Source organism: Urocitellus parryii, chromosome 5 (genome assembly GCF_045843805.1).
Source record: "Urocitellus parryii isolate mUroPar1 chromosome 5, mUroPar1.hap1, whole genome shotgun sequence".
In the NCBI taxonomy this organism is placed as follows: Eukaryota; Metazoa; Chordata; class Mammalia; order Rodentia; family Sciuridae; genus Urocitellus; species Urocitellus parryii.
In genome coordinates this window covers 125,792,082-125,815,350 of record NC_135535.1, presented here as the reverse complement: position 1 = coordinate 125,815,350, position 23,269 = coordinate 125,792,082, and the positions used below count along the sequence as shown (strand labels likewise).

Here is a 23,269-nt window from a genome sequence, read left to right as displayed (position 1 = left end):
ATTTGTCCCTCTGCCTTAGGCCATTATCCACCAAGTCTGTCAAGCTCAAGTGCTCTATGACTAAAAACCCTGCACTCCTCCGGGATCTTCTGAATCACGTTCTAAGGCTGGGGGGGGGTCTTCTCAACCCACGTGATTATCACGTGAGCATCCTCGACCAGATAAATCCTTCCTCCGGCCCTGTCTTTCAAAGATGGCTTTATGTGCTCTCTTTTCTTCCTGAATAAGAACTCTCATTTTCTTCTCCCACGCTGATCTCTAAATCAAACTTCCTTTGGGCTTCCGCTTCGATGAACAGCAGGGCTCACCCAGTGATCAGTGTCCTCCAGTGGTCCGTGATCGGTCACTGGGACCTCCCTCCAGCAATCGCGCCTGCGCCGCCACTGTACTCACCCCCCCCCCCGCGAGAGACGGGCCCACTTCCCTGACCCCGCCCCACCCCCGACTGGCCAATCCTCGGCTCCGATTTGGGCGCGTCACAATGGCGCCGTCGCGGTCTCGCCCTCCGACGTCTGCCGCGGAGGCTCCACCCCGTCCTGTTCCTTGCGTCCTTCCGGCTCCGTCGTGGAAGCAGGACTGTGCCGTGTCTTCCTGAAGAAGGTGGGGTTCGAGGGAGGCCAGTTCGCTGTTACGCCGGCAGCTGGCAGTGGGACGGGGACGTGGGCTCCTGGGGTGATTGTTTTCCGAGTATCCGGGGTGTGGGGCCGGGCCTGGGCTGGGAACGCCGGGAGCAGGTGAGCTTCCGGAAGCGCCGCGTGCGCTCGACGGGCGGGAGCCGAAGACCCGGGCCTGCCGCGCGCCTAACCCCGCCCCTTGGAAGCCCCGCCCCGAGCGCGCTGCCGGGGGTTTCCATGGTAATGGTAAACAAGCCTCAACTGCCTCAACTACAACTGCCAAGTCCCCCGCGTTCCACCCTCCTCTAGGTGCTCGGGGGGACGACCTAGGTGTTGGGTGTGAGAGCGGGAGCGTGGAGAATCGGCGCCCAAGGTGAGGGCCGACCAGACGGGCGACTGGGGGTCCAAGTCTAGGGCCAAACAACCAAGCCGACCAGGAATTGGATTCACTAGCGGTGGGAATTTGGGATTGGGATTTGGAGTCAGGGAGGCGGAATCCGAGATCCGTGGCGTAGGACCGCACTCGGAGGTGGGGTGGGAGGCCCTGGGCCCATTGGGGATGGTACCGCGTGATTGGGATTTGGGGTTAGGGAAGCGAGTTCTGAGGTCTGCAAGCGCACACCCGAGGCGGAGTGCGGAATGCGGACTGGTCCCACTGGAGTGGGCCGGTGAGGTTGGGATTTGTGGTCAGGGAGGCGGGATCCGAGGTCTAGGGGCGCACACCAGAGGCCTACAGGGGATTGGTCCCACTAGGGTAGGACTGCGGGGTTGGAATTTGGGGTCAGACAGATGAGTTATGGCCAAGGCCTCACACTCGAGGCCCATCCCTTGGCTGGGACTCGGGGTTTGGGAGCGGTGGTTTGCCGAAGGCCGCATGCCCTGGGACGGGGCTGGCGGGTTTCTCGGCCTCTGTTTGCCGGCGGCGAGTATAAACCTACGTTTGCCTGCGAGAGTAAGTCCTCCGGGCAAGCCCGGGACCCTCCGAGTACTGGAGAGCTCTTTGAAATGAAAGCGGACGCTCACGTGGCTGGAGCCGCTGCGAGTTGCACAAGACTTGGGGGAGGGAGGCCGACTCCGCCCCCCTCCCACGCCGGGCCCGAGCCTCCGCTTGCAGTGCTCGCGGCCTTTTCTTCCTCCTCGTGGCGGCGCGTGTTCCCGGAGCGCCGGTCTCTGCGTTTGTCCCCGGCTCCTAGAGGTATCGTAATTGCGTTTTGAGTGAAAATATTTGACTTAGGATCTTAGTTGGTCACTTCTTCTTGCTTTTGATCTACTTCTTTGTGGTTTTGAATATTTTTGCTGGTCCTCGCTGCTCCCAGGAACTTGTGTGCTCGACCTGGGCTCGGCTGCACCTTCGCCCCCCCCCCTCCCAGAGCGTCCCGGAGATGGCCGGCCGCTCGGGGCTCGACCACTCTCGGCTAATTTTCCAGACCGCCCCTGGGTGCGTAAGAATCCCCTCTCGCGTCTCCAGGTGCCCGCGAGAATACCGCCCTGCTACGCGCCGGTCCGGGACGGGACTAAGGGCCTGCGGCCTCCCTCCCGCAGCGACCGGGACAGCGCGTTGCCTTCCGCAGGCAGTTAGGACTAGGGAGTAGGTCTCCCAGTTTTCGCAACTGCGGTGGGTCGCCGGGGGCTTCTGCTTGCCGCCGGCGCCCAGAGCACGCTGGGGCGGGCGCGCGGAGGGGCCATGTGGCCCAGCCTGCCGCAGCCGCCAGTGTCGCGGGCGGGCTGGATAGCTGGGGGGAGGGGTGCGGGCGGCCCTGACCTGGCGGGCTGGGAGTTTGAAGACTGGATCTTTTAAGTCAGAAAGTCATCCGAAGAGTGTCGGTTAATATAATTCGTTCTGTCCACTGTGATCAAGTTTTTAAAAGTTAAATATTTTTAAGTTTCTAATAAGAATGAAAATACCTCAGGTTAGACAAAGGTATATTGGTGTTTTTAAGTAAGAAGTGGTGTTTCAGTGCTAATTTCTGGAAAGATTTTATTTTATGTAAAAATAAAAGTAGTCGGGGCCCTGTGGCGCACGCCTATTATCCAAGCGATTCGATTTGGGAGGCTGAGGCATAAGTTCCAGGCCAACCTAGGCAATTTTAGCGTAACCCCCGTCTCAAAATAAAAACTTAAAAAAGATTTGGGGATGTGGCTCAGTGGTAGAGCGCCCTGGGTTCAGTCTTCCAGTATCAAAAATAATAAATGAAGAAGAGTAGATTTCTATTTGTTGTTCGATCGACCCCAACACACTGCTGTCCCTCCCACTAAATTTGTGGGGGAGGGAGTTTGAACCACTGAGTTAAAACCCCAGTCCTTTTAATTTTTTTTATGTTTTGGTACCAGGGAATTGAAACCGGGGCGCTTAACCACTGAGCCTTTTAATAATTCTTTAATTTTGAGACAGGGTCTTCTAAATTGGTTTTGAACTTGGGATCTTCCTGTCTGTGCCCGTGTCTCTGGGATTACACCACCACACTCGGCTAAATTTCTTTTTTTTTTTAATCCTGACAAATCATACATTTGAATCAGATGGGGTATAATTTCTCATTTTTCTGAATCACATTGCCGAATCACATTGGTCATGCAGTTAGGCTAAATTTCTATTTTTAATGATTATTAAGTGATTGCGTTTCTTGTTTGTTTTGTGTGACACTAGAGATTGGACCCAGGCGTGCTTTACTTTACCCCTCTGCTATATCCTCAGCCCCTTTAATTTCGAGACCGGGTCAGCTGAGAGTAGCTGAGATTACAAAAGTTCCCGCCCCCTCCAGCCCTTTTTTTAAATTAAATTTTATTTTTTTTTTAATTGTTGATAGACCTATATTTTATTATATGTGGTGCTGAGAATTGAACTCAGTGCCTCACACGTCCTAGGCAAGCGCTCTATCACTGAGCTACAACCCCAGCCTCTTTTCTTTTTTAAGCTGCAAGTGACTCCAATTTTCACGTCAGGATGGTGTTACAGAGCTTTTAAGCATAAAATATTAAGGTAAAAATATAAATTGATTTAAGAGAAAATATTGTGTAAAGAGTGATTTTTTTTTTTTTATTCCCCTGTGGCCAATCATTGCCAACCTAGAGACAGGAGAGGGGCGTGGTATTTAACCATAATTAACCCCTTTCCAAGCACAGAGCTAGGTAATTTAACCCATTTTCTAATCAGGTGCTTATAACTACTCTAAAGGGGATTATTATTAATCCTGTAGTTGGCGGGTGGAGAACTGGGACTTAGGTTTGACAGGGACAGACTTATGCCTGGGGGCCCCTATCCTCACCTTGTTCTGAGTGGAGATTCTTATGGAGGCCAGCAAGATGGGCAGAGGGAGAACTGAGCTCAGTTAAGACAAGCGTAGTTTATAGCAAATGCCAGACCAGTTATTTAAGATTTTAAATTTTTATTGTTGTTGAGGGCCTCACCTATGCCAAGCCAAGCACTCTTGAGTTATACCCATGGCCCTCAGTAAGTCTTATTCTTGAACATTCCTCCCTTTTCTAAAGGCTCATAGACCATAATACCCTTATCACACTTGTTGACACCAGGTATTTAATTCAAAAGTATTGGGCATTAATCCTCAGCCTCCCCTGTGCTGGGGATTGAACCCAGGTCCTCCAGCCTATTAGGCAAGCACTACCACTGAGCTACAGCCCCATCCAGCTTTAAATATTTCTATATAGGTGGTTAGTTTGAGTCAGGATCCAAACAAGGTCACACCTTATATTTGGTAGATATAAAATGTCTTATTATCCTATTTCTTAAGAACAAATACTATCCTCTAGAAATATAGTGTGAGTTTTCCTTTCATGTGACACCTTCAAAGCCCAGTATGAATTTGCTCTTAATAGCACATGTCAATTTTATACCTATCACATTTCTACTGTGGTAAGTGACTGCTATATGTTAGTGATCTAAAGCATCCCTTTTCTTAAAAAGATCTTCCCTGCGACATTTGTTGTACATATCGGGTTGATCCATTGTAAAGTTTCCTTTTCCGTGCTGGGTGTTTATTACATTCCTATGATGTTTTTAAGTCTCTGCGTTTTGTTTTTCCTATAAAATGGTAGTAGACCTGTATAAGGTGTTCTGATTTTGATGAGTTTGTAAAGAGTACTTCCTTTGAGGTGCTGTGGTACTGCCAGTGGCTTTAATTCATTAGTGTTCTTTTTTATGATGTAACTCTTGCTGATTATTGCCTAGACCCTTGGTTTTTTCAGTGGTTTCCAAATAGTGATGTATTTTAAGTGTTTTTACTAATGCATTATAGTTATGCATAAGAGTGGGGTTCACTGTGTCATGTTCATAAATGCATATAACAATTTGCTTCACAAATTAGCTCTATTTTAATTTTTATATTCCTTCTTTGGAGGGGGGGTTTACCAGGGATTGAACCTATGGGTGCTTAACCACTGAGCACATACCCAGCCTTATAATTTTTTCTTAGTCATCAAAATAAAATACATCTTAAAGTGATCAATTTTCTTTTATTAATCATTTGATTACTTTTAAGATGTACTTTGTTTTATTTTGAGATAGGCTCTTGCTAAATTGCTCTGAGTAGTTGGGATTACAGGTTTGGGCCACCATTCCTAGCTATACTTTCTATTTGAAGGGCCAGTTGAGGTTTTTTTTTTTTTTTCTTCCCCTTTTTGATACTGGGGCAGTAGAGATAGGGTCTCACTCAGTTGTTTAAGGCCTGGCCAAAAACTTGTGCGATTCTCCTGCCCCAGCTTCCCAAGTTGCTGGAGTTACAGGCATGTGCCACAGTGCCCAGTTTGATTTCTTTTTTCTTTCTTTCTTTTTTTTTTTTTTCAATATTTATTTTTTTAGTTTTAGGTAGGCACAGTACCTTTATTTTTATGTGGTGCTGAGGATTGATCCCAGTGCCTAATGCATGGCATGCAAGCACTCTACCAGTGAGTCACACAACTCCAGCCCCCAGTTTGATTTCTTTTTTAAGCTTACCAATATTCACCATAATGAAGTAGATTTCTAATCCCTACCATGTGCCGAAGGTGGAAAATTTTTCTAGGCTCATCATGAAGTCATAGATTTTAACATACAGGACATGTTTGTTGATGTTGTCTCAGGGATTGAACAACTGAGGAACACTTGCCCACTGAGCTGCATCCCATCCCCAGCCCTATTTTGTATTTTATTTAGAGACAGGGTCTCACTGCCTTGCTTTTGCTGTGGCTGGTTTTGAACTCCTGTCTTGGCCTCCTGGCTGCAGGAATTACAGGCGTGCCCCTCTAGGATGTGTTGTAATTCAGGCATCTTTTAGATTCTTTGATTCTGTAGTGATCTGGTGTCTGGCCGGTGGGAGCCCTTCATACTGGTTAATGTCCCTACATTCTAATAATGAGCTACATTTCTAGCCCTTCTAATTATTTCTTGACACATTAACTTAGTAGGTCTTATAAAACACTTAAAAATTACCTTACTTCATACTTTATCTCCATTGATAAGTGTTAAATTGCAGTGATGACCTTGAAATGGTTGAGTACATTTGCAATCCTAAAATCCAAATTGGCATAATGTTATTGCTTTGTGTATTGCTGGATTTGAGCTAACATTTGCTTAGGATTTTGGCATTCGAGTTTGTGAGTAAATTTAACTTTTGGAAATGGAAAATCAGTTTCAGGTTGATTATAAATCTAAGTGTAAAAGTACAGGTCAAAGCAACAGAACATTGTAAGTTAGTGAAATATCCATGTGATTTCTTGAGACAGAAAAGGCAGCAATCAATTATTAAGGAAAAAAAGGTATACTAAAATTTATAACCCCTAAATTCTTATTAGAAAGTATGCCCTTTCTATTACAAGACATCTCATGCGGTGCTGACTTTATAAATTTTTGTCTGTCTCTTTTAAGTCGTAACTGTAGATATATATACACTGCAAAAAAAAAAAAAGGAAAAAAACCAAAAACAATCCATCATTGACAACTCCATTCTTTTATTTTCCTGTCTAAGCTTCTCTTCTGCTTTTGTGTGTATGTGTGGTGCCGGGGGGTTGGATTCAGAGTTTCTCTAATCCTAGGTAAGCGCTCCCCTGCTGAGTTATGTTGCTAGCCCTTTTTCTTTTTAGATAGGGTATCACACTAAGTTAGTTGCCCAGGCTGGCCTCAGACTTGTGATCCTCCTGACTCAGCCATTCTGAGCAGTTGGCACTGTGTCACTAGGCAGTGGCGTGTGCCAGTAAGCTTGGCTCTATCAGTATATTTTTAAAAGAACACAATCCAGCCATATGTTGGTGAAACTTCTAAATTATAGAGAAAACTGACTTGAAAAAGTATATTCTTTAAATCTCCATTATGTTTTTTCCCCCTCCGTCTGTTTCATGATTATTTTTTCCACTTGATTTTTCTAGGCCACTCTTCCTTTGTATAATTAAGGGTCCCCCCCCCTTTGGTAGTAATTGGGGATGAATTTATTGATCTATGGTAGCAGAAATTTGTCTTTGTTTTTGGTACCAGGGATCAAACCCAGGGGTGCTTAACCACTGAGCCACATCCCCAGTCCTTTTTTATATTTTATTAGAGGCAGGGTCTCGATGAGTTGCTGAGGCTGGGTTTAAACTCAAGATCCTCCTGCCTCAGCCTCCCTGAGTCACTGGGATTACAGGTGTGCACCACCACACCAGGCTCCAGAAAGTTTTTAAAAATTCTGTAATGGAGTATCTGAAATTACTCATGGTTTCGATTGGGTTTTTTCCTATTAAAATATTTATGGTTTTGTTCAGCACGAATTGCTTCCTGAAGCAATTTTTCTCTGGGAGCTAGAGCCCCTCACTCTTTTCATTGCCAAGTTTCTAAGTTCTTTTCCACCTCCTTTTTTCTATGGCATCCCCCAGGACAGAATGCTGTGTTCTTTTGAAGTTAGAAACAAGGAATCACTAGGAGCTATAGTTCCTGTCTGGACTCTTGGTGTGGCCAGTATGAGAGACAAGATAAAGTGTCAGATCTGTGAAGGCTTTTTGAGGAAGCCCATCCCTCCTAGACCCCGAGGAACAACTTTTCTGAAGGGACTATGGGCTGGCATTGCAGAGGTCTCTCTGGAGACAAGGAACCCAAACCACAGACTTCTTGAGGCTTGCCCAGCTCCAGGATCTGACTGCTCTTAGTGGTTTTGCTCAGGGGAGAAGGGTAAAGGAACCTTGACTCAGGCCGTGGTAGTTTAGGATCCTTATCCCCACCTCTGCTTCTTTCAGTTGTATTTTCTTTACTTGAATCTAAACATGTTTCTTAGGTATGCTGTGATTTTAGGCTGGGGTAAGAGAACTACCAATATGAATCCAAATGAGGAAATTTTTCTCTCAGTGGAGAACAAATTTAAAACGAGCTAGGCACTAGTTGTCCCAGCAACTCAGGAGGCTGAGGCACAGGTTCCAGGTCAGCCTAGGCAACTGCTAGACCTTATCTCAAAAAGGACTGGGGATGTACTTCAGCAGTAAGTACATCAATTCCAGATGTAAAGGTTTTTTTTTTTTTTTTTTTTTTTTTTTTTTTAGTTTTTCCTATTAAATATTTTTTTAGTTGTTGACAGATCTTTATTTATTTTTATGTGGTGCTGAGAATTGAACCCAGTGCTTCACACATGCTGGGCAAGTGCACTTCCACTGAGCCCCAGCCCCTTAATACAGATATGCAAAAAATATAGTGTAAGGTAAAATTGAAGAAATGAACACTGAAGAAAACAGTAGTATTATCCCAGATTTAACTTAGTATACTAAATAAAGGGCCTCCTCAGAGTTAAAAAATAGTGCATCATGACATTCCCTTTGGATAAAAATGTAGTGATGGAGTAAAATTTGAAATATTAGCATAATGAAACAATAGCAACTTGGTCCTTTATAACTCTTATGATAGTGTTGTGTATGGATTGGTTCAGACTCCTCATTTCAGATCCATCAGCCCCCTGAAAAGTTAAGTATAATGATGTATGTGGGTACATGTTTTTGATGAAGCTGGTCCAGACTTGCATGATATGTTTATTGGGACTTTAAAAATATTGCTGGGTTGGAAGAGAATTTTTGAGGCCATTAAATACAATTTCTGGCAGAATCAGAAGACAGTAATAATAAATAGTCTAGGGGCTGGGGTTGTGGCTCTAGTGGTAGAGTGCTTGCTTCACACATGTGAGACCCAGGGTTCGATCCTCAGCATCACATAAAAATAAAATAAAGGTACTATGTCCAACTACAATGAAATAAATAAATAAATAAATAGTCTAGGTTCTGCTCATATACTATACCACCATGAAATTATTCCTCAGACCCATCCAACCTCATATGGAGAACAAATATGAGCAGCACATATTGTATCCCAAAAGAATTTACCACAAAAATATTAATACAAAGGAACCGTGTGACAAGGGGCTACATGAAAAATAAAAATTTCTAGCAAGTGTCCAGGAGGAATAGGTAGGCAGGGTACAAAGGGAAAACATTATATTTGAGCTTCCACCTTCTATATTTAAACCATAACTATTTGGGAGAGGGGGATGCTTACCTTCATTCCACATGAAATTCTATTACTGTTTTCCACCCCATCACTCACACAGAACCCCAATCTGAGTTAATCCCCATCAAAACTTGTCATTTATTGATTTCCTATATTCCACTCTTCTGTAGACTTATGAAGGTGGAGACTATGCCCGTCTTTCCCACCATCTTATAAGTGCACATTTTTTGCTGAATAGTCAAATCTCTTTTAAAGTTTAGCACCTTTTTTTGCCTGTCACTCAAAATCTTTCACATTTCTCCAGTTCTCACCAGTCTCTCTTTTGGGGGGTACCATGATTGAACCCAGGGGCACTTTACTACTGAGCTACATGTTTGAAGTGATATAAAAAATTGCTTAGGATCTCACTAAACTGTTGAGGCCAGCCTAAAACTTTCAATCCTCCTGCTTCAGCTGGCATCACAAGCATGCACCACTGCTCCCTGTGCACCATTCATTTTCATATAGCACCTGAATTGTTCTAAAAAGCAAAACTTTCCACTGATCTTAGAATATAAAATGTCACAGTGGGCCTTCAAGGATATGAAGAATCTTGTCTGGCCAGGCACAGTGTCGCATGCCTGGAATTCCAGCTGAGGCAGGAGGATCCCCTTGTTCAAACCCAGCCTCAGCAACTTTAGGCCCTAAGCAACTCAGCAAGACCCTGTCTCTAATAAAATATAAAAATTGCTGGTAACAAATACATTCAGATGAAATATATGGTAAAATGCAAAGTGATCATATAAATTACCAAGAATGTATTTTTGAAAGAGGACTTTAAGAAGCACACTTAAAGAATGCTTATCAGTTAAGACCATTACCAAATAAAGCACTCTTTCTGAAAGCAAGCCAATTTTGTGACTAATTTTCCTTCACAATATTGTTTCACTTCTTGAATGTGGGAATTTTTAGTGTTTTTCCCACTTAGATAGCTGGATTTTGAAGCCTGAGAATCCTTTATACTAAGAAAAAGCAAGGAATTAGGGTTGATAGCTTGTTATTTTTTATATCATTTCAAACATTCAAAAGTAAAAAGTATAATAAAAATGAACTCCCATGTACCACCAGTCACCCAGCTTCAATTAACAATCAGACAATTTCAGGATGTATCTCTTAAAAATTAACTTCCTCACTTTTTAAAACAATTCTGTCAGACCTAAAGTGTAAATTTCTAGTCAATGTTTAAATTTCCCTTATTGCCCTACAAATATCTACCAGTTTGAATCAAGAGCCAAATCTGCTTGGACAGCAGCACACACAGGTATAGGTAGAAGGATGGTAAGTTCAAGGCCAGCCGGGGCAATGTAAGAATGTAGGGAAATATTGTCTCAAAATAAAAAGGGCTAGGGGTATAGGCACAGAGATAGAATGTTCCTGGGTTCAACCCCTATATGTGTGTGTGTGTGGGGGGGGGCAAAATATGTCCCTTGACTTGTTTTGTCCTTGAAATAAATGCCATGTCCCCCCCCCCTTGGAGCTATTCTGTGGAAGGACTGGCTGATTTACTGTTGTGAGTTTCCCTTCTGCATCACAATATTCTCAGTACCTTTCCCCTATAACTCGTACAAAGTGATTATCTCTAGTAAATAATTCTGAAAACTTTTTTTCTTTTAAAAATGACAGTAATCCCAGCCGCCCTCGAGGCTGAGGTAGGAGGAGCAGGAGTTCAAAGTCAGCCTTCGCAATTTGTGAGAACCTGTCTATAAACAAAATATTAACAGGGGCTGGGGATGTGGCCTAGTGGTTAAGTGCACCATCCTTTCTCCCAAGACGGTTTTTAAATGTCAAATGAAAGTATAATGAAAATAAACATATACATCACCAGGTTTCATCTGTAAATATTTCTATTCTTAATAATGAGGGGTCTTTTTTAAAAATTTATTTTTTAGTTGAATACAATACCTTTATTTATTTATTTTTATGTGGTGCTGAGGATCAAACCCAGGGCCTCACACTTGCTACGCCTACTAGCTAGCTCTACCGCTGAGCCACAACCACCCCAGACCAATGAGGGTCTTTTCAAGAAATAAAGAAATCCACAATAACAAAACAAAATTTATTTTCTAATTCTTTAACAAAATAGTCACTGCCCATTACCACGATTACTTTATAATTCTAATGGCTCATTTGAAGTAGAATTTAAGTTTCATAAAATTTATAGCTGACAAGCAACTATTTTATGAACTGCGTTTTTAAAGTTGTCTGAAAATAAGTGAGTCCATGTTCAAATGTACAAAATATTGCTTCCACCTTTCCACTGTAGAATCTAACCTCCTTCAGAGATCATTTGTTTTTAATTTGATGGTTTCTTTTCCACGCTCCCTCCCCTCTTCAGTAGCTGGTACTGTGGACTTTGACCGGTTGCTGCCGGGCTCCTTTCTAGAACTCACTGAGAACTGTCTTCCCCGTTGCTTTCTTCTCTCCTACCCCCACTTCCTGCCTGGGTCGACCGCGCGGGCCGCGGGCCGCACCTGCAGGAACGCGTTTCCCATTGGTGACATCTTGGCGGGCCCGGCGGCGGCACTTCCTCCTCTGCACCCCGTGACCCACGTCCGGCCGCCGGCTTAGATCACGCGGCCTCTGCTCCCGTACTTCGGACCCGACGGCCTAGTCCGGGCGTGGTGAGCTGCGCGGGGGTACTTGCCCCCCAGCGCTCTTCCTCTGTCTCTCCGCTCTCTACCCTCCCGCCCCAGACCCCTTTCTGGCTTTCCCTCCCGGACCTCGGGACGCAAACCTGACCTGGTAACTCTGGCCGTCGGGAAGTTCTCCGGCCTGTAACTGCTCGTCGCCCGCCCCCCCCCCCCCATCCGCTCCCACTGCCGCCGCCGGGGCGCTTTTCTCCCCACCCCATGCGGCGGGTAAAGCTCTGTCCTCCCTAGCTTTCGCCCGCGGGCCTTTGGAGGAGCTCCAGCAGCTCCTCCCCCACTCCGCCCGAGAGGCAGAGTCCCCCTCCCCCGCTGCTCGCCCCGCCCCCGCCCGGAAGCTCCCGCCCAAGCCGGAGCCCGAGCCCGCGCAGGCCCGGGCCGACCTTCCTGCCCGGCCGGAGCTCTCCGGGCTGTGGGTTCGTCAGGTGGAGGCCGGAGGGAACGCCGTCACCTTGTCACCGGATCTCGGCCTTGCTTCCCGCCAAAACAGTGCCGCGCCCCTGGGGTTTCGACCCTCACAGAAAGCACTTGCTCCAGCGACTTGAACTTCCTTTTCAGGTTAAGAACAAAAAAGATGCACCTGGACTTTCCCCAGAGCCTTCTACGTTTCTAAGCGTCGGTGGAATTTGAGTTCTCTGGCTGCGAGCCGCGCTTACTTGATGAAAGAAATCAGCCCTACCTTCCTCAGTGGTAAGTCTTAGCGGAAAAGTCCGCGGCGTGGCCCTCACGGCCTCGGCTCCTGTGGACTTTTGACTTGAGGAGAACTTCGAGTAAAATAACCTGGCTGGAAACTCGCCGCCACCGGGAGGTTCAAACTCCTTTACAAAATAGAGGGAGGGGTGGGCTCCTAGTGAAAACTGCTGGGGACGCTGAGATGAGAAAGGAGGGCGAGGCCAGGGTCCCACCCGAGCCCCTGTCCTAAACAAAAGAACAACGTGGGTGGCGCCTGAACTGCCCTGTTTACTCGGCTGATAAACCCAGCTAGCCGAGGATTTAAAGGCGCACCCTGTTTATCTTGATTAGAACTACCTGAAGGCGGTGTAAATCCAGTCTAACCAGTATCACGAGTGGGGAAGAGCATATTCTTTTGAGCTTGTTAGAAACGCAGGGCAATATCAGTCCCCAGTCGCGTCTGGGTTTTCCCTAGTCCCCTCCGTGATCCATGTGCATGCTCAGGTTTGAGAACCATCGATCTAGAATTCGGCTGGCTACACTGTCACACCATCTTGTCTCCAGGGGGCAGTTGTGCAAAGTCCTCCCAGCACTCCATACAGCTAAATCTGAAAACGGGAGAAGTTTTTTGTGGTGTGTTTTTTGTTGTTGTTTTTGTTTGTTTTAAATACACTCAATTACAATTGCTGTGCTGTTAGCAGTAAGACTGGGTTTTCTAATCTGACTCTAAACACACACACCCACACACACAGTGTTAGTGCGTTTCAAGTGTTAGAAACTTCTCTGAAGGAATTAAAGTGATCTGGCTTCCAGCTGTATGTCTCCCAGAGGGGCCTCAGGTGTTAGTGGGTGGACTAAGTTAAAAATCTTTGGAGCTGGAATAAACAAGGGCAGAAATGGATCTGCTCTGTAAGGTTTTTCTGCCTGCAAGAGACAGGATATGGGAAGTTGAAGGGTTTTGAAAACTTGATTCCAGGGTATTTTAAACTACCTTTTCCTTTTTGTGTGTGTGTTTTTGTTGCTGTCAATTGACTTTATTTATATGTAGTGCTGAGACTAAAACCTAGTGCCTCACACATGGTAGGCAAGTGCTTTACCACTGAGCCCCAACCCCAAACTACCATTTCTTAATAAGTTTCCCAATAACTCTTACTTTCCATTTGTATAGTCCCTCAGCAGTATCTTAAGAAATAATCACAGGAAGTTTGTAAGACAAGGCAGATGTAATTGTTCTAAGACTACAGACAGATTCAGTAGGGTTAACTGACTTTCCCATTTCACATTTTCAAAACTAAGAATACTACTTAATTCTCAGAAATATTCCATAGACTTCAGCCCATGCCTAGTTCTTTGGAGACAGCTTTCTCAGGTGACTGAGAATGTAGTTGTTTTTCCTACTGAAAACCATATTTCAACATCTCCTCTCTGGATAATTAAAAGATCAATGTTACATCAAATACATTTTGCTAAAGTTAGTTACCAAATAAAACTGGAGAGTCCTTTGAGTGTCTCCACACTGCCCCCAGAGGGATTCTTATAAACTGTAAATTAAGTAAAACAATTTCTAGCGAATAGTGTTGTCAGGGTGCCCATCCCAGTGAAAGGCAAGCTGCCACTTTCATCTCTAGACATGCTCTCTTTTTCCTCCTATCAGTATTTCAATTTTCCCCCATGGGGTATTTCCCTTCTGTTCTCTATATTACCCTATGAATGAAAAGGTAAACTTTCGAATTGCTGTTGGGATGGGTATTGTGAAATTTAACTGTGTCCACCCAGGGATATAAAGGGTCTCTCTGGCCTGTTGGAGCTTAACGTTATTTCTCACTCTCTTTGTAACAAATAATCTCTTTTTTGTTGTTTTTAGGACAATTTGTTACCGACTTTAAGTGTCTCCCACTGAAGGCATCCATCTTTCCTTGAGGTAAGAAAAGTCTTTTTTTTTTTTTTTCAGTTACATTTCATTTGTTAAACAGAAAGTGTTTTTCTTAGAAGTTTAAAGTATTTTCTGCCACTACTTTAAATCTAACTTTGAACAGGACTCCACTATTTTCAACTGAGTTTTAGTTAATGAAAAGTTAAGGGCTTCTAGAAAATGGGGTATAAAACTGATTCTGGAGTAAAAATGAGCAATAGGTGTATTAAATGTAGGGATGGTTCAGGAAAAATGCTTTTTTTCTCATACCTTCAGAGAGGAAATCACTTTGTATCTGAAGTAACATTTATAATCTGTAAGGGTTTCTACTAGGGGTCATTTTTAAGTCATTCTTTGAAATGTCTGTGTTGTTTTATGCTTCTTGCATGTCTTTTCAGCCTAGCTAGGCTGCTGCATTCTTGAGGAAGCTGTTGACCCCACATTGGCCAGTTAATCCTTTGCTAATCTTGGTCCTGCTGTGCCAGGCCTGTGCTGAGGATGAGGTCACAGTGGACAACAGAACAGAGTCTGTTCCCAGTAGATATCCAATGCAGTTTTTAAGTCACTTTAAACCACAAAAAGAGTACTATGGGAATGTAGGACCATGAGTTTTAGGTTGTGGATAATGGGAAGATCTTTTGGAAAGATGAGCTATTGGAGCAGAGACCTAAAGGATTAGCAGGATTTAGCTAGAAAGAAGGTTGGGCAGGGTATATTTGGAGGGAGAATTACCATGTGTGTCAAATCCCTGAGATTGGGGGTGTATGTAGCTCAGAATAAAACAAAAAAAAGCTTGAGCTATGATTGGGTTGGATTGTTTTTTGTTGTTTAATATTTATTTTTTAGTTGTAGTTGGACAGAATATTTACTTAATATTTAATTTTATGTGGTGCTGAGGATCAAACCCAGGGCCTCCCACTTGATAGGTGAGTGCTCTACAGCCAAGTCACACCCCCAGCCCCTGTGTTAGTTTTTTTTTTTTTTTAAGAGAGGGAGAGAGAGAATTTTTTTAATATTTATTTTTTAGTTATCGGCGGACACAACATCTTTGTATGTGGTGCTGAGGATCGAACCCAGGCCACGCACATGCCAGGCGAGCACGCTACCGCTTGAGCCACATCCCCAGCCCTGGGTTGGGTTTTTTGATGGAGTGTTTGTTTGGTACTAGGGATTGGACCCAGGGCCTCACACATGCTGAGCAGATACTGTACCACTGGATTACATCCCCAGCCTATGCTTGGAAAAATTTTTTAAAACGAGACAAGGGTAGCTAGAAATAGGCTATCTTTTGTATTGGAATTAATAGATGGATATGAAAGAAATGCAGAAAGAAAATTCTTTCCTTTTGTTAATGAGGGAAATAATGAGTTCTTACTCTGCTGTGCAATGTATATACCTGTGAGAAACTTTTTATATTTTTATTTTGTTTGGTACTGGAGATTTGAACCCAGGGGTGCTTTACCATTGAGCTACAGTCTTTTTTTTTTGTAAGAGAGTGTCTTGCTAATATGCTTGAATATCTTGCTAAGTTATTGAGTCTGACTTCAAACATGCAATCCTTTTCCCTCAGCCTCCTGAATCAAGTTCCTAAGATCACAAGCATGCTTCATCACACTCAGCTCTGAGAAACCTTTAAATGGTCCCTAACTTATCATGATTGAATGATTTTTCAACTTTCTGATGGTGTAAAGAAGGCCCCATTCAGCACTATATCTGTTGTTGGAAATCAAGAAATAACACACAGGGCAGGAGACAGTAGCACATGCCTGTGATAACAGCAACCTGGGAGGCTGAGGCAGGAGGATTGTAAGATCAAGGCCAGCAGCCTCAGAAACTTAGCAAGGCCCTAAACAACTTGGTGTGAGACCCTGTTTCAAAGTAAATAAAAAGGACTGGGGATATAGCTCACTGGTAAATTGCCTCTGAGTTCCAGTATCAAAAGAAAGAAAAAGAAATATTGAACAGGATTTAGGAATGAGGGCCCTGTGGAAAATGAGATAAGGGTTTGAGAGGCTGGGAGAAGTTAAGAATTCAGTTATTTTCTGATGCCTCTGGTTGCAGGTAAGGCCATTCATGCTTTTATTGGAAGGTTGTAGAGATAGAGAAAATGATGAGTTCATTTTTGGTACAGGGGAGCTATGCATTTGTATGTATACATCAGGCTTATTATTAAATAGGTTGCCTGAAGCATATTTTATCATTAGGAAATAAAGTGGAAATGAGTGAAAATGAGGAAAGTTAAATGTTAGTGGTGATGCATGTGTATAATCAATCCTAGTTAATTGGGAGGCTGAGGCAGGAGGATTGTAAGTTTGAGACCAGCTAGGGCAACTTAGCTAGGCACTCCCCAAAAATGAAAAAGAATTGGACTGGTAATATATGTAGCTCAGTGGTAGAGTACTAGAGTGTTTGTCTAGTATGTGTGAGGCCCCAGCTTGGATCCCCAACACTGCAAAAAAGAAAAGTGTTGTGGATGTAGGTCAGTGGTAAAGCACCCTGGGTTCAATTCTCTGAAGAAGAACTTCTCTAGGTTGTTGTCCAGGACAGAGGTATGGGTGAGGATATCAGCTATAAGAAGGGGCAAATTTTTGTTTTATAGATTCCTGCTACAGCCATGGAACAGTCAGATACTTGGAATCTTCCAAAGGTCTGGTTTTATTGGCACATAAAATAAAGAAGTACATGCAAATTCTGTTTTAGAAGGGACTGAAATATGGTACATGAAGCCTAAGCTGGGTCGTGAGAAATAAGGAGAGAAGGGGGGTGGATAAGGAAGCTGGGGTCTATGAAGAACATTGGCAGTTATGAAGTTAGGAAGATGTGATTGCAGAGTGGGATTTCAACAGGGTTATGCTTGGACTTGTGGAAGTCAACTGGTGGTAACGGTACCTAGGGAATGGGGAGATCCCTAGGTCATTGGACATAGGAGTCCAGAAGAAATGATGTTAGATGAATTATGTATTCTCCAGCAGGAGAATTATGTATAGACCTAAGGCTGGGAACAGAAAGTAGTATTTCCAGATTCTTCCGTAAGTGAGAAGTATATCCAGAGTGTAGGTCATGGACAACAGGACAGAATGTTGGGCCTGACTTGTCAATGGGAGTGGAAGAGCTCAAGGAACCCTCACGTTTTTGTTTTTTTTGTTTTTTAAATAGCTTTTTAAAAATTTATTTATATGTGATGCTGAGGATCAAACCCGGGGCCTCCCATGTACTAGATGAGCAATCTACTGCTGAGCCATAACCCCAGCCCCTAGGAAGCCTCACTCTTAGTCATCACCCTAAGAAGTCCAATAAAAATGTTTCCTGAAAAGGAGATTTCTAAATTGTTAGTGTAGAATTTCCTTAGTGGGCAGGAGAGCTAATAGTATTTTTTGCCACAGCAGCATGTTGTTGCACTGAGGGGACCAGTGCCAGTTACGGGGTCTTCAATAAGGCCTAGGAGGTAGTGCTCAGGAAGTACATGTTTATTCAATTTGTATGTGCAGTTGATTTAATATGTTTATGCATAGGAGAGCAATATAGATTAGTCCCCCCTCATCCCTTTCCCATCAGCAAGGGTAACACCTTAAGTACATGTGGCATTTGCATTCTAAATCGTGTTAATGTGGATAAATTCTCAGTGTTAGGTCTTGGTGATATTTTCAGGTTATTGCATATAGAGCTGTTTTTTGTGGCCTTACACCATTACTGGGGGGGATGTGGAGAGGCTATTTTTACAAGTAAGCATGCAAGTAGCATTCTTGTCATTTGTGGTCTGATGTAGATACAGGTGAGTGAAATTCTTACACAATGTGGTGTGTGCCTTTTTAACTTCAGAAGAATTAAAAAATTAACCTGCTAAGCATGGGTGGTTTTGGATGAGTTGTATATCACTATGGTACTAATATAATGTCATTAATTTGGTTTTCCTTGATGCCTGTGCAGCTCAGTAGTCCATATATCATAAATTTACCCTTTTTTTCCCCCTTTCCTCAAATCTTTTTCTACATGATAGTTTACACTTCTTAAGAAAGCCACCAGTTTTTTTTTTTGTTTTGTTTTTTTGATTGGGGGGGGGGAGGTTGATGCTGGAGCTTAAACCCAGGATCTCATACATGCTAAATATATACTTTACTACTGAATGACATACAGACCACAAATTTCCATATACTTCAGTGTCATCTTGTACATTGATGATTTAAAATATTTTTTACTGTACATTGCAGTATGTTTATTATTATCCCTCATATACAGACTTTTCTGATTGTCTTTCACTTTGGCTTCAGACTTGACTGGCATTTGGTTGAAGTGACAGGAGAACAGAATCATACTTGTTATCTTGTATTCTGACAGCATTATTGCTGAGGAGAATACTGATGATTTTGTTTTGTTTTGTTTTGTTTACTTGGATTGGAACTAGGGTGCTCTACCGCTGAGCTACATCCCCAGCCTTTTATTTTGAGACAGGGTCTCACTGAGCTGCTGGTGCTGGTCTCAAGTAATTAGAGTATACCACCCCACCCAGGGAGAATACTGAAAAGGTTTCACCCCAGTATTTTTAAAAAAACAAAAAAAAAAAACCTGTCTTGATTTTTATGTGATGCTGAGGAGCAGATCCAGTGCTTCATGCATGCTAGGTGATCACTCTACCACTGAGCCACAACCCCAGCCCCAAAAGAGCTGTTTTTTTATTTGGTGCTAGGGATTTAACCCAAGCCTTGTACAAAAACATGTGCTGTGCACCGACCTTCACACCCTAACCCCAAATTTTATTGGGTGCCAGGGATTGTCTCTGGGGGCTGGGGAGCTTAATCATTGAGCCACATCCCCAGCCCTTTGTATTTTTGGAGACAGGGTCTTACTAAGTTGTTCACGACCTCCCCAAGCTATTTGAGATGGGGTTTCTCTAAGTTGTTTAAGACCTAGCTAAGTTAAGACTGGCTTTGAATTTCCAAGTCCCTGCGATTATATCCATGCAAACTATGCCCCAGCTCCAAATTAATTTTTTTTACCAATTATAAAACAAAACTACATATTAGTGGAGTAATGTGATATTTCCAAGTGTGTGTATGTATACACACACCCCGTACGTGTATAATATTTTAATCAGGCTAAACATACCTATTTAAACATTTGTTTTTTCATGGTGAAAACTTTGGAATTTTTGTGCTGTCTATGGTCATATTCTGCTGTGTAGTAACACTAGAACTTGTTCCTATCTAACTAACTTAGTGTATTCATCGGTCAGTTTTTCCCAATCTCTGGAAACTACCATTTCTACCTAACTTCTATAAGATCAACTTTTCTCCCCCCCCTTCTTATTTAATTCTACACATATCTATCTTTCCTGTGTTACTTCATGTATTGTCCAGTTCTGCCTCAATTTTTTTTTTTTTTTTTTGGTGGGTTGACACAATGATGCTGAGGATTAAACCCAGTGCCTCGCGCATGCTAGGCAAGCACTCTGCCTCTGAGCCACAACCCCAGCCCCATCTACTTCTATTGTTAAGCAACAGAATTCCATCTATTTTATTCATTAGTTGACAAGACATTCTGCTTGTTTCCATTTCTTGGCTATTGTGAATAGTGCTGCAATGGACATGGGAATTCCTGTCTCTTTGGTCAACTGATTTAATTTCTTCTGGATATATACCCAGTAGTGGGATTGCTGAATTATATGGTGTAGCTTAAGAAGCTGGTGTCTCTCTCTCGCTCAGGCTGCCCTCAAATTCCTAGGTTTAAGTGATCTCCCACCTTAGCCTCTCAAATGCTGGAACTACAGGTGGGTACCACCACATACCTGCCTTTTGTTATTCAAGACAGGGTCTGACTAAGTTACCAAGCTTAGGCTGGCCTCCTACTTGGTCCTCCTACCTTGAATCTCCCAAGTCATTTGGATTCCAGGTGCATGTGGTACATCTCACTATTTCTATTTCACTCATCCTTAACCTGCATTATTTAAAAAATGGGGACATTATTTATTGCGTATTGTTTTGCATAGTAATGAAAAGTTATGTAAAGTTGTTTTTGCCTTTTTTTTTTCTCCAGCCACAGAAACCTGTGCCCAAGCTTGTCTGACATCTGCCTTGTCAAGTGTCCATGATGCTGGGCCCTGAGGGAGGTGAAGGTTTTGTGGTCAAACTCCGTGGCCTGCCCTGGTCCTGCTCAATTGAGGACGTGCAGAACTTTCTCTCCGACTGCACAATTCACGATGGGGTTGCAGGTGTCCATTTCATTTACACTAGAGAAGGCAGGCAGAGTGGTGAGGCTTTTGTTGAACTTGAATCAGAAGATGATGTAAAAATGGCCCTGAAAAAAGACAGGGAAAGCATGGGACACCGGTACATCGAGGTGTTCAAATCACACAGAACCGAGATGGATTGGGTGTTGAAGCACAGTGGTCCAAACAGCGCCGACACTGCCAATGACGGCTTCGTGCGGCTTCGGGGACTCCCGTTTGGATGCACAAAGGAAGAAATCGTTCAGTTCTTCTCAGGGTTGGAAATTGTGCCAAACGGGATCACATTGCCTGTGGACCCCGAGGGCAAGATTACAGGGGAGGCCTTCGTGCAGTTTGCCTCACAGGAATTAGCTGAAAAGGCTCTAGGGAAGCACAAGGAGAGAATAGGGCATAGGTATATCGAAGTGTTTAAGAGCAGTCAGGAGGAAGTTAGGTCATATTCTGATCCGCCTCTGAAGTTCATGTCTGTGCAGCGGCCGGGGCCCTATGACCGGCCAGGCACAGCCCGGAGGTACATTGGCATCGTGAAGCAGGCGGGCCTGGAGAGGATGAGGTCTGGTGCCTACAGTGCAGGCTATGGGGGCTATGAGGAGTACAGCGGCCTGAGTGATGGCTACGGCTTTACCACCGACCTGTTTGGGAGAGACCTCAGTTACTGTCTCTCAGGAATGTATGACCATAGGTATGGAGATGGTGAATTCACAGTGCAGAGCACCACTGGCCACTGTGTCCACATGAGGGGGCTGCCCTACAAAGCAACAGAGAACGACATTTACAACTTCTTCTCTCCACTCAACCCTGTGAGAGTCCATATTGAGATTGGCCCTGATGGTAGAGTGACGGGCGAAGCAGATGTTGAGTTTGCCACCCATGAAGAAGCTGTGGCAGCTATGTCAAAAGACAGGGCCAACATGCAGCACAGATACATAGAACTCTTCCTGAATTCAACAACAGGGGCCAGCAATGGGGCTTATAGCAGCCAGGTGATGCAGGGCATGGGGGTGTCAGCTGCCCAGGCCACCTATAGTGGCCTGGAGAGCCAGTCAGTGAGTGGCTGTTATGGGGCCGGCTATAGCGGTCAGAACAGCATGGGTGGATATGACTAGTTTTGTAGTAACATTTGAGTTATTTCAATCAAATTTTCACAGGCAGCCAACAAGCAGTGAAAGCAGTTTATAACTAGAGAAAGCTGTGGGACCCATTTTGCACCATGAGTTTGTGAAATCTGGATTAAAAAATTACCTCTTCAGTGTTTTCTCATGCAAACTTTTCTTCTAGCATGTGATATTGAGTAAACTAAAAACTATTTTCTTCCGCTTTTCTTGATTAACATTTTGGTAGTATACTTCAGAGTGATGTTATCTGAGTTAAAGTAGTTTTAAGTATGTTAAATGTGGATCTTTTACACAACAACACCACAGTGAACACATTGGGGAGATGTACTTTTTTGGAGAACTCAAAGGTGCTAGATCCCTAATTCAAAGAGAAACATTCTCATGTTTGTTTGTTCTATTTTTTTTTTCTTCTTCATTTAAAATTTTTAGGTTAAGATTAAGCTTTTTAAAGTTAGTTTTGAGAACTGAGACACAATACTAATACTGTAGGAATTGGTGAGGCCTTGACTTAAAGCTTTCTTTGTATTGTGATTTCCTTTTGGGTGTATTTTGCTAAGTGAAACTTGTTAAATTTTTTGTTAACTAAATTTTTTTCTTAAAATAAAGACTTTTTCACAATGACTGGCACAGATTATCTACTCAGCAAAGGTAGCAAAATGGGTGGTTGGAAAGAACTCATTTTAATCCTAATGTATTTTAGTGTCAATTTGAAAATTACTTAGTTATCAAATATATGATCTTTATATTCTTAGAATTGAGGTTAAAATAAAAGTAATAAAAATGTTCAATATGTGCATGGTGGAAATGGTGACTGGAAACATCCCAGCAAATATGAAGAAGGACACAATCCCAGCCACCTTTGACTTGCATGCATTTGTGTATTTTGTTTTCTATTTTTTGTGCTCCGTATTTAAGCTGTTTGCAATAACCCACTTTCCCCTATGATGCTAGAGTTCAATATTGTTCATAGCTAGCTAGAGCCATTAGCCACAGCTCTTTTCACATGTTTTATAAAATGTGCTGTTTAAATGTTCTGGATTTTTTTTTTAAGATTATTTCCATAGGAACATCATTCCTGAATTAGAATTAGCAATGACAGATTTTTACAGGATGTGCATACTTTTATTTTTTGTATTACTGGAGATTGAACCCAGAGTCATTTTACCACAGAGCTATATATCCCTAGCCTTTATTTTGACTCAGGGTCTTGTAGCAAGTTGATCTTGAATTTATAATCCTCCCCCCTCAGCTTCTCAAGTAGCTAGAATTACAGATATGTGTTGAGTACCTAGCTGGCTTGTACATATTCTTAAACTTGAGGTCTTTTTTCAAATTGCTACTAAAATTATTATGTCCAAATTCACTTCCAGGTAGTTCTACACCTTTTTTCATTTTATAACACTTAAACTATTAGGAGTTTAAGAATGTGAATGGAGGTTATTTTAGAAGCATTCTGTGTAAAAATGCTTTGCTATTGTTTTCCCAAATTTCACATTTAAAAAAAATTATAAGTGAACACGATACCTTTTGTCTTTAATGTGGTGCTGATTATCAAACCCAGTTCCTTACCACATGATAGGCAAGTGCTCTACCACTGAGCCAC

The 23,269-nt window shown here is 43.2% G+C and overlaps 1 protein-coding gene across 5 annotated transcripts; it reads left to right on the top strand.

Annotated features, from left to right (window-relative positions):
- The first annotated feature begins 497 nt into the window (after window positions 1-497).
- On the top strand, window positions 498-22,284 carry Hnrnpf (heterogeneous nuclear ribonucleoprotein F). 5 transcript variants are annotated; one of them, XM_026399538.2, is made up of 4 exons: window positions 498-600; window positions 12,303-12,434; window positions 14,281-14,337; window positions 20,359-22,284. In XM_026399538.2, the coding sequence occupies exon 4, from the start codon at window positions 20,410-20,412 to the stop codon at window positions 21,655-21,657; it is 1,248 nt and encodes a 415-aa protein (XP_026255323.2). In that variant the 5' UTR covers window positions 498-600; window positions 12,303-12,434; window positions 14,281-14,337; window positions 20,359-20,409; the 3' UTR covers window positions 21,658-22,284. The 5 variants fall into 5 exon arrangements, with proteins under 5 accessions (XP_026255323.2, XP_026255327.2, XP_026255324.2 ...); XM_026399542.2 differs by lacking the exon at window positions 498-600 and adding an exon at window positions 968-987; XM_026399539.2 differs by lacking the exon at window positions 498-600 and adding an exon at window positions 1,718-1,809.
- Window positions 22,285-23,269: the final 985 nt, after the last annotated feature.

What these genes read in the sequence shown, in the direction of transcription:
- Hnrnpf (XM_026399538.2), top strand. Translation starts at nt 20,410, where the DNA reads ATGATGCTGGGCCCTGAGGGAGGTGAAGGTTTTGTGGTCAAACTCCGT.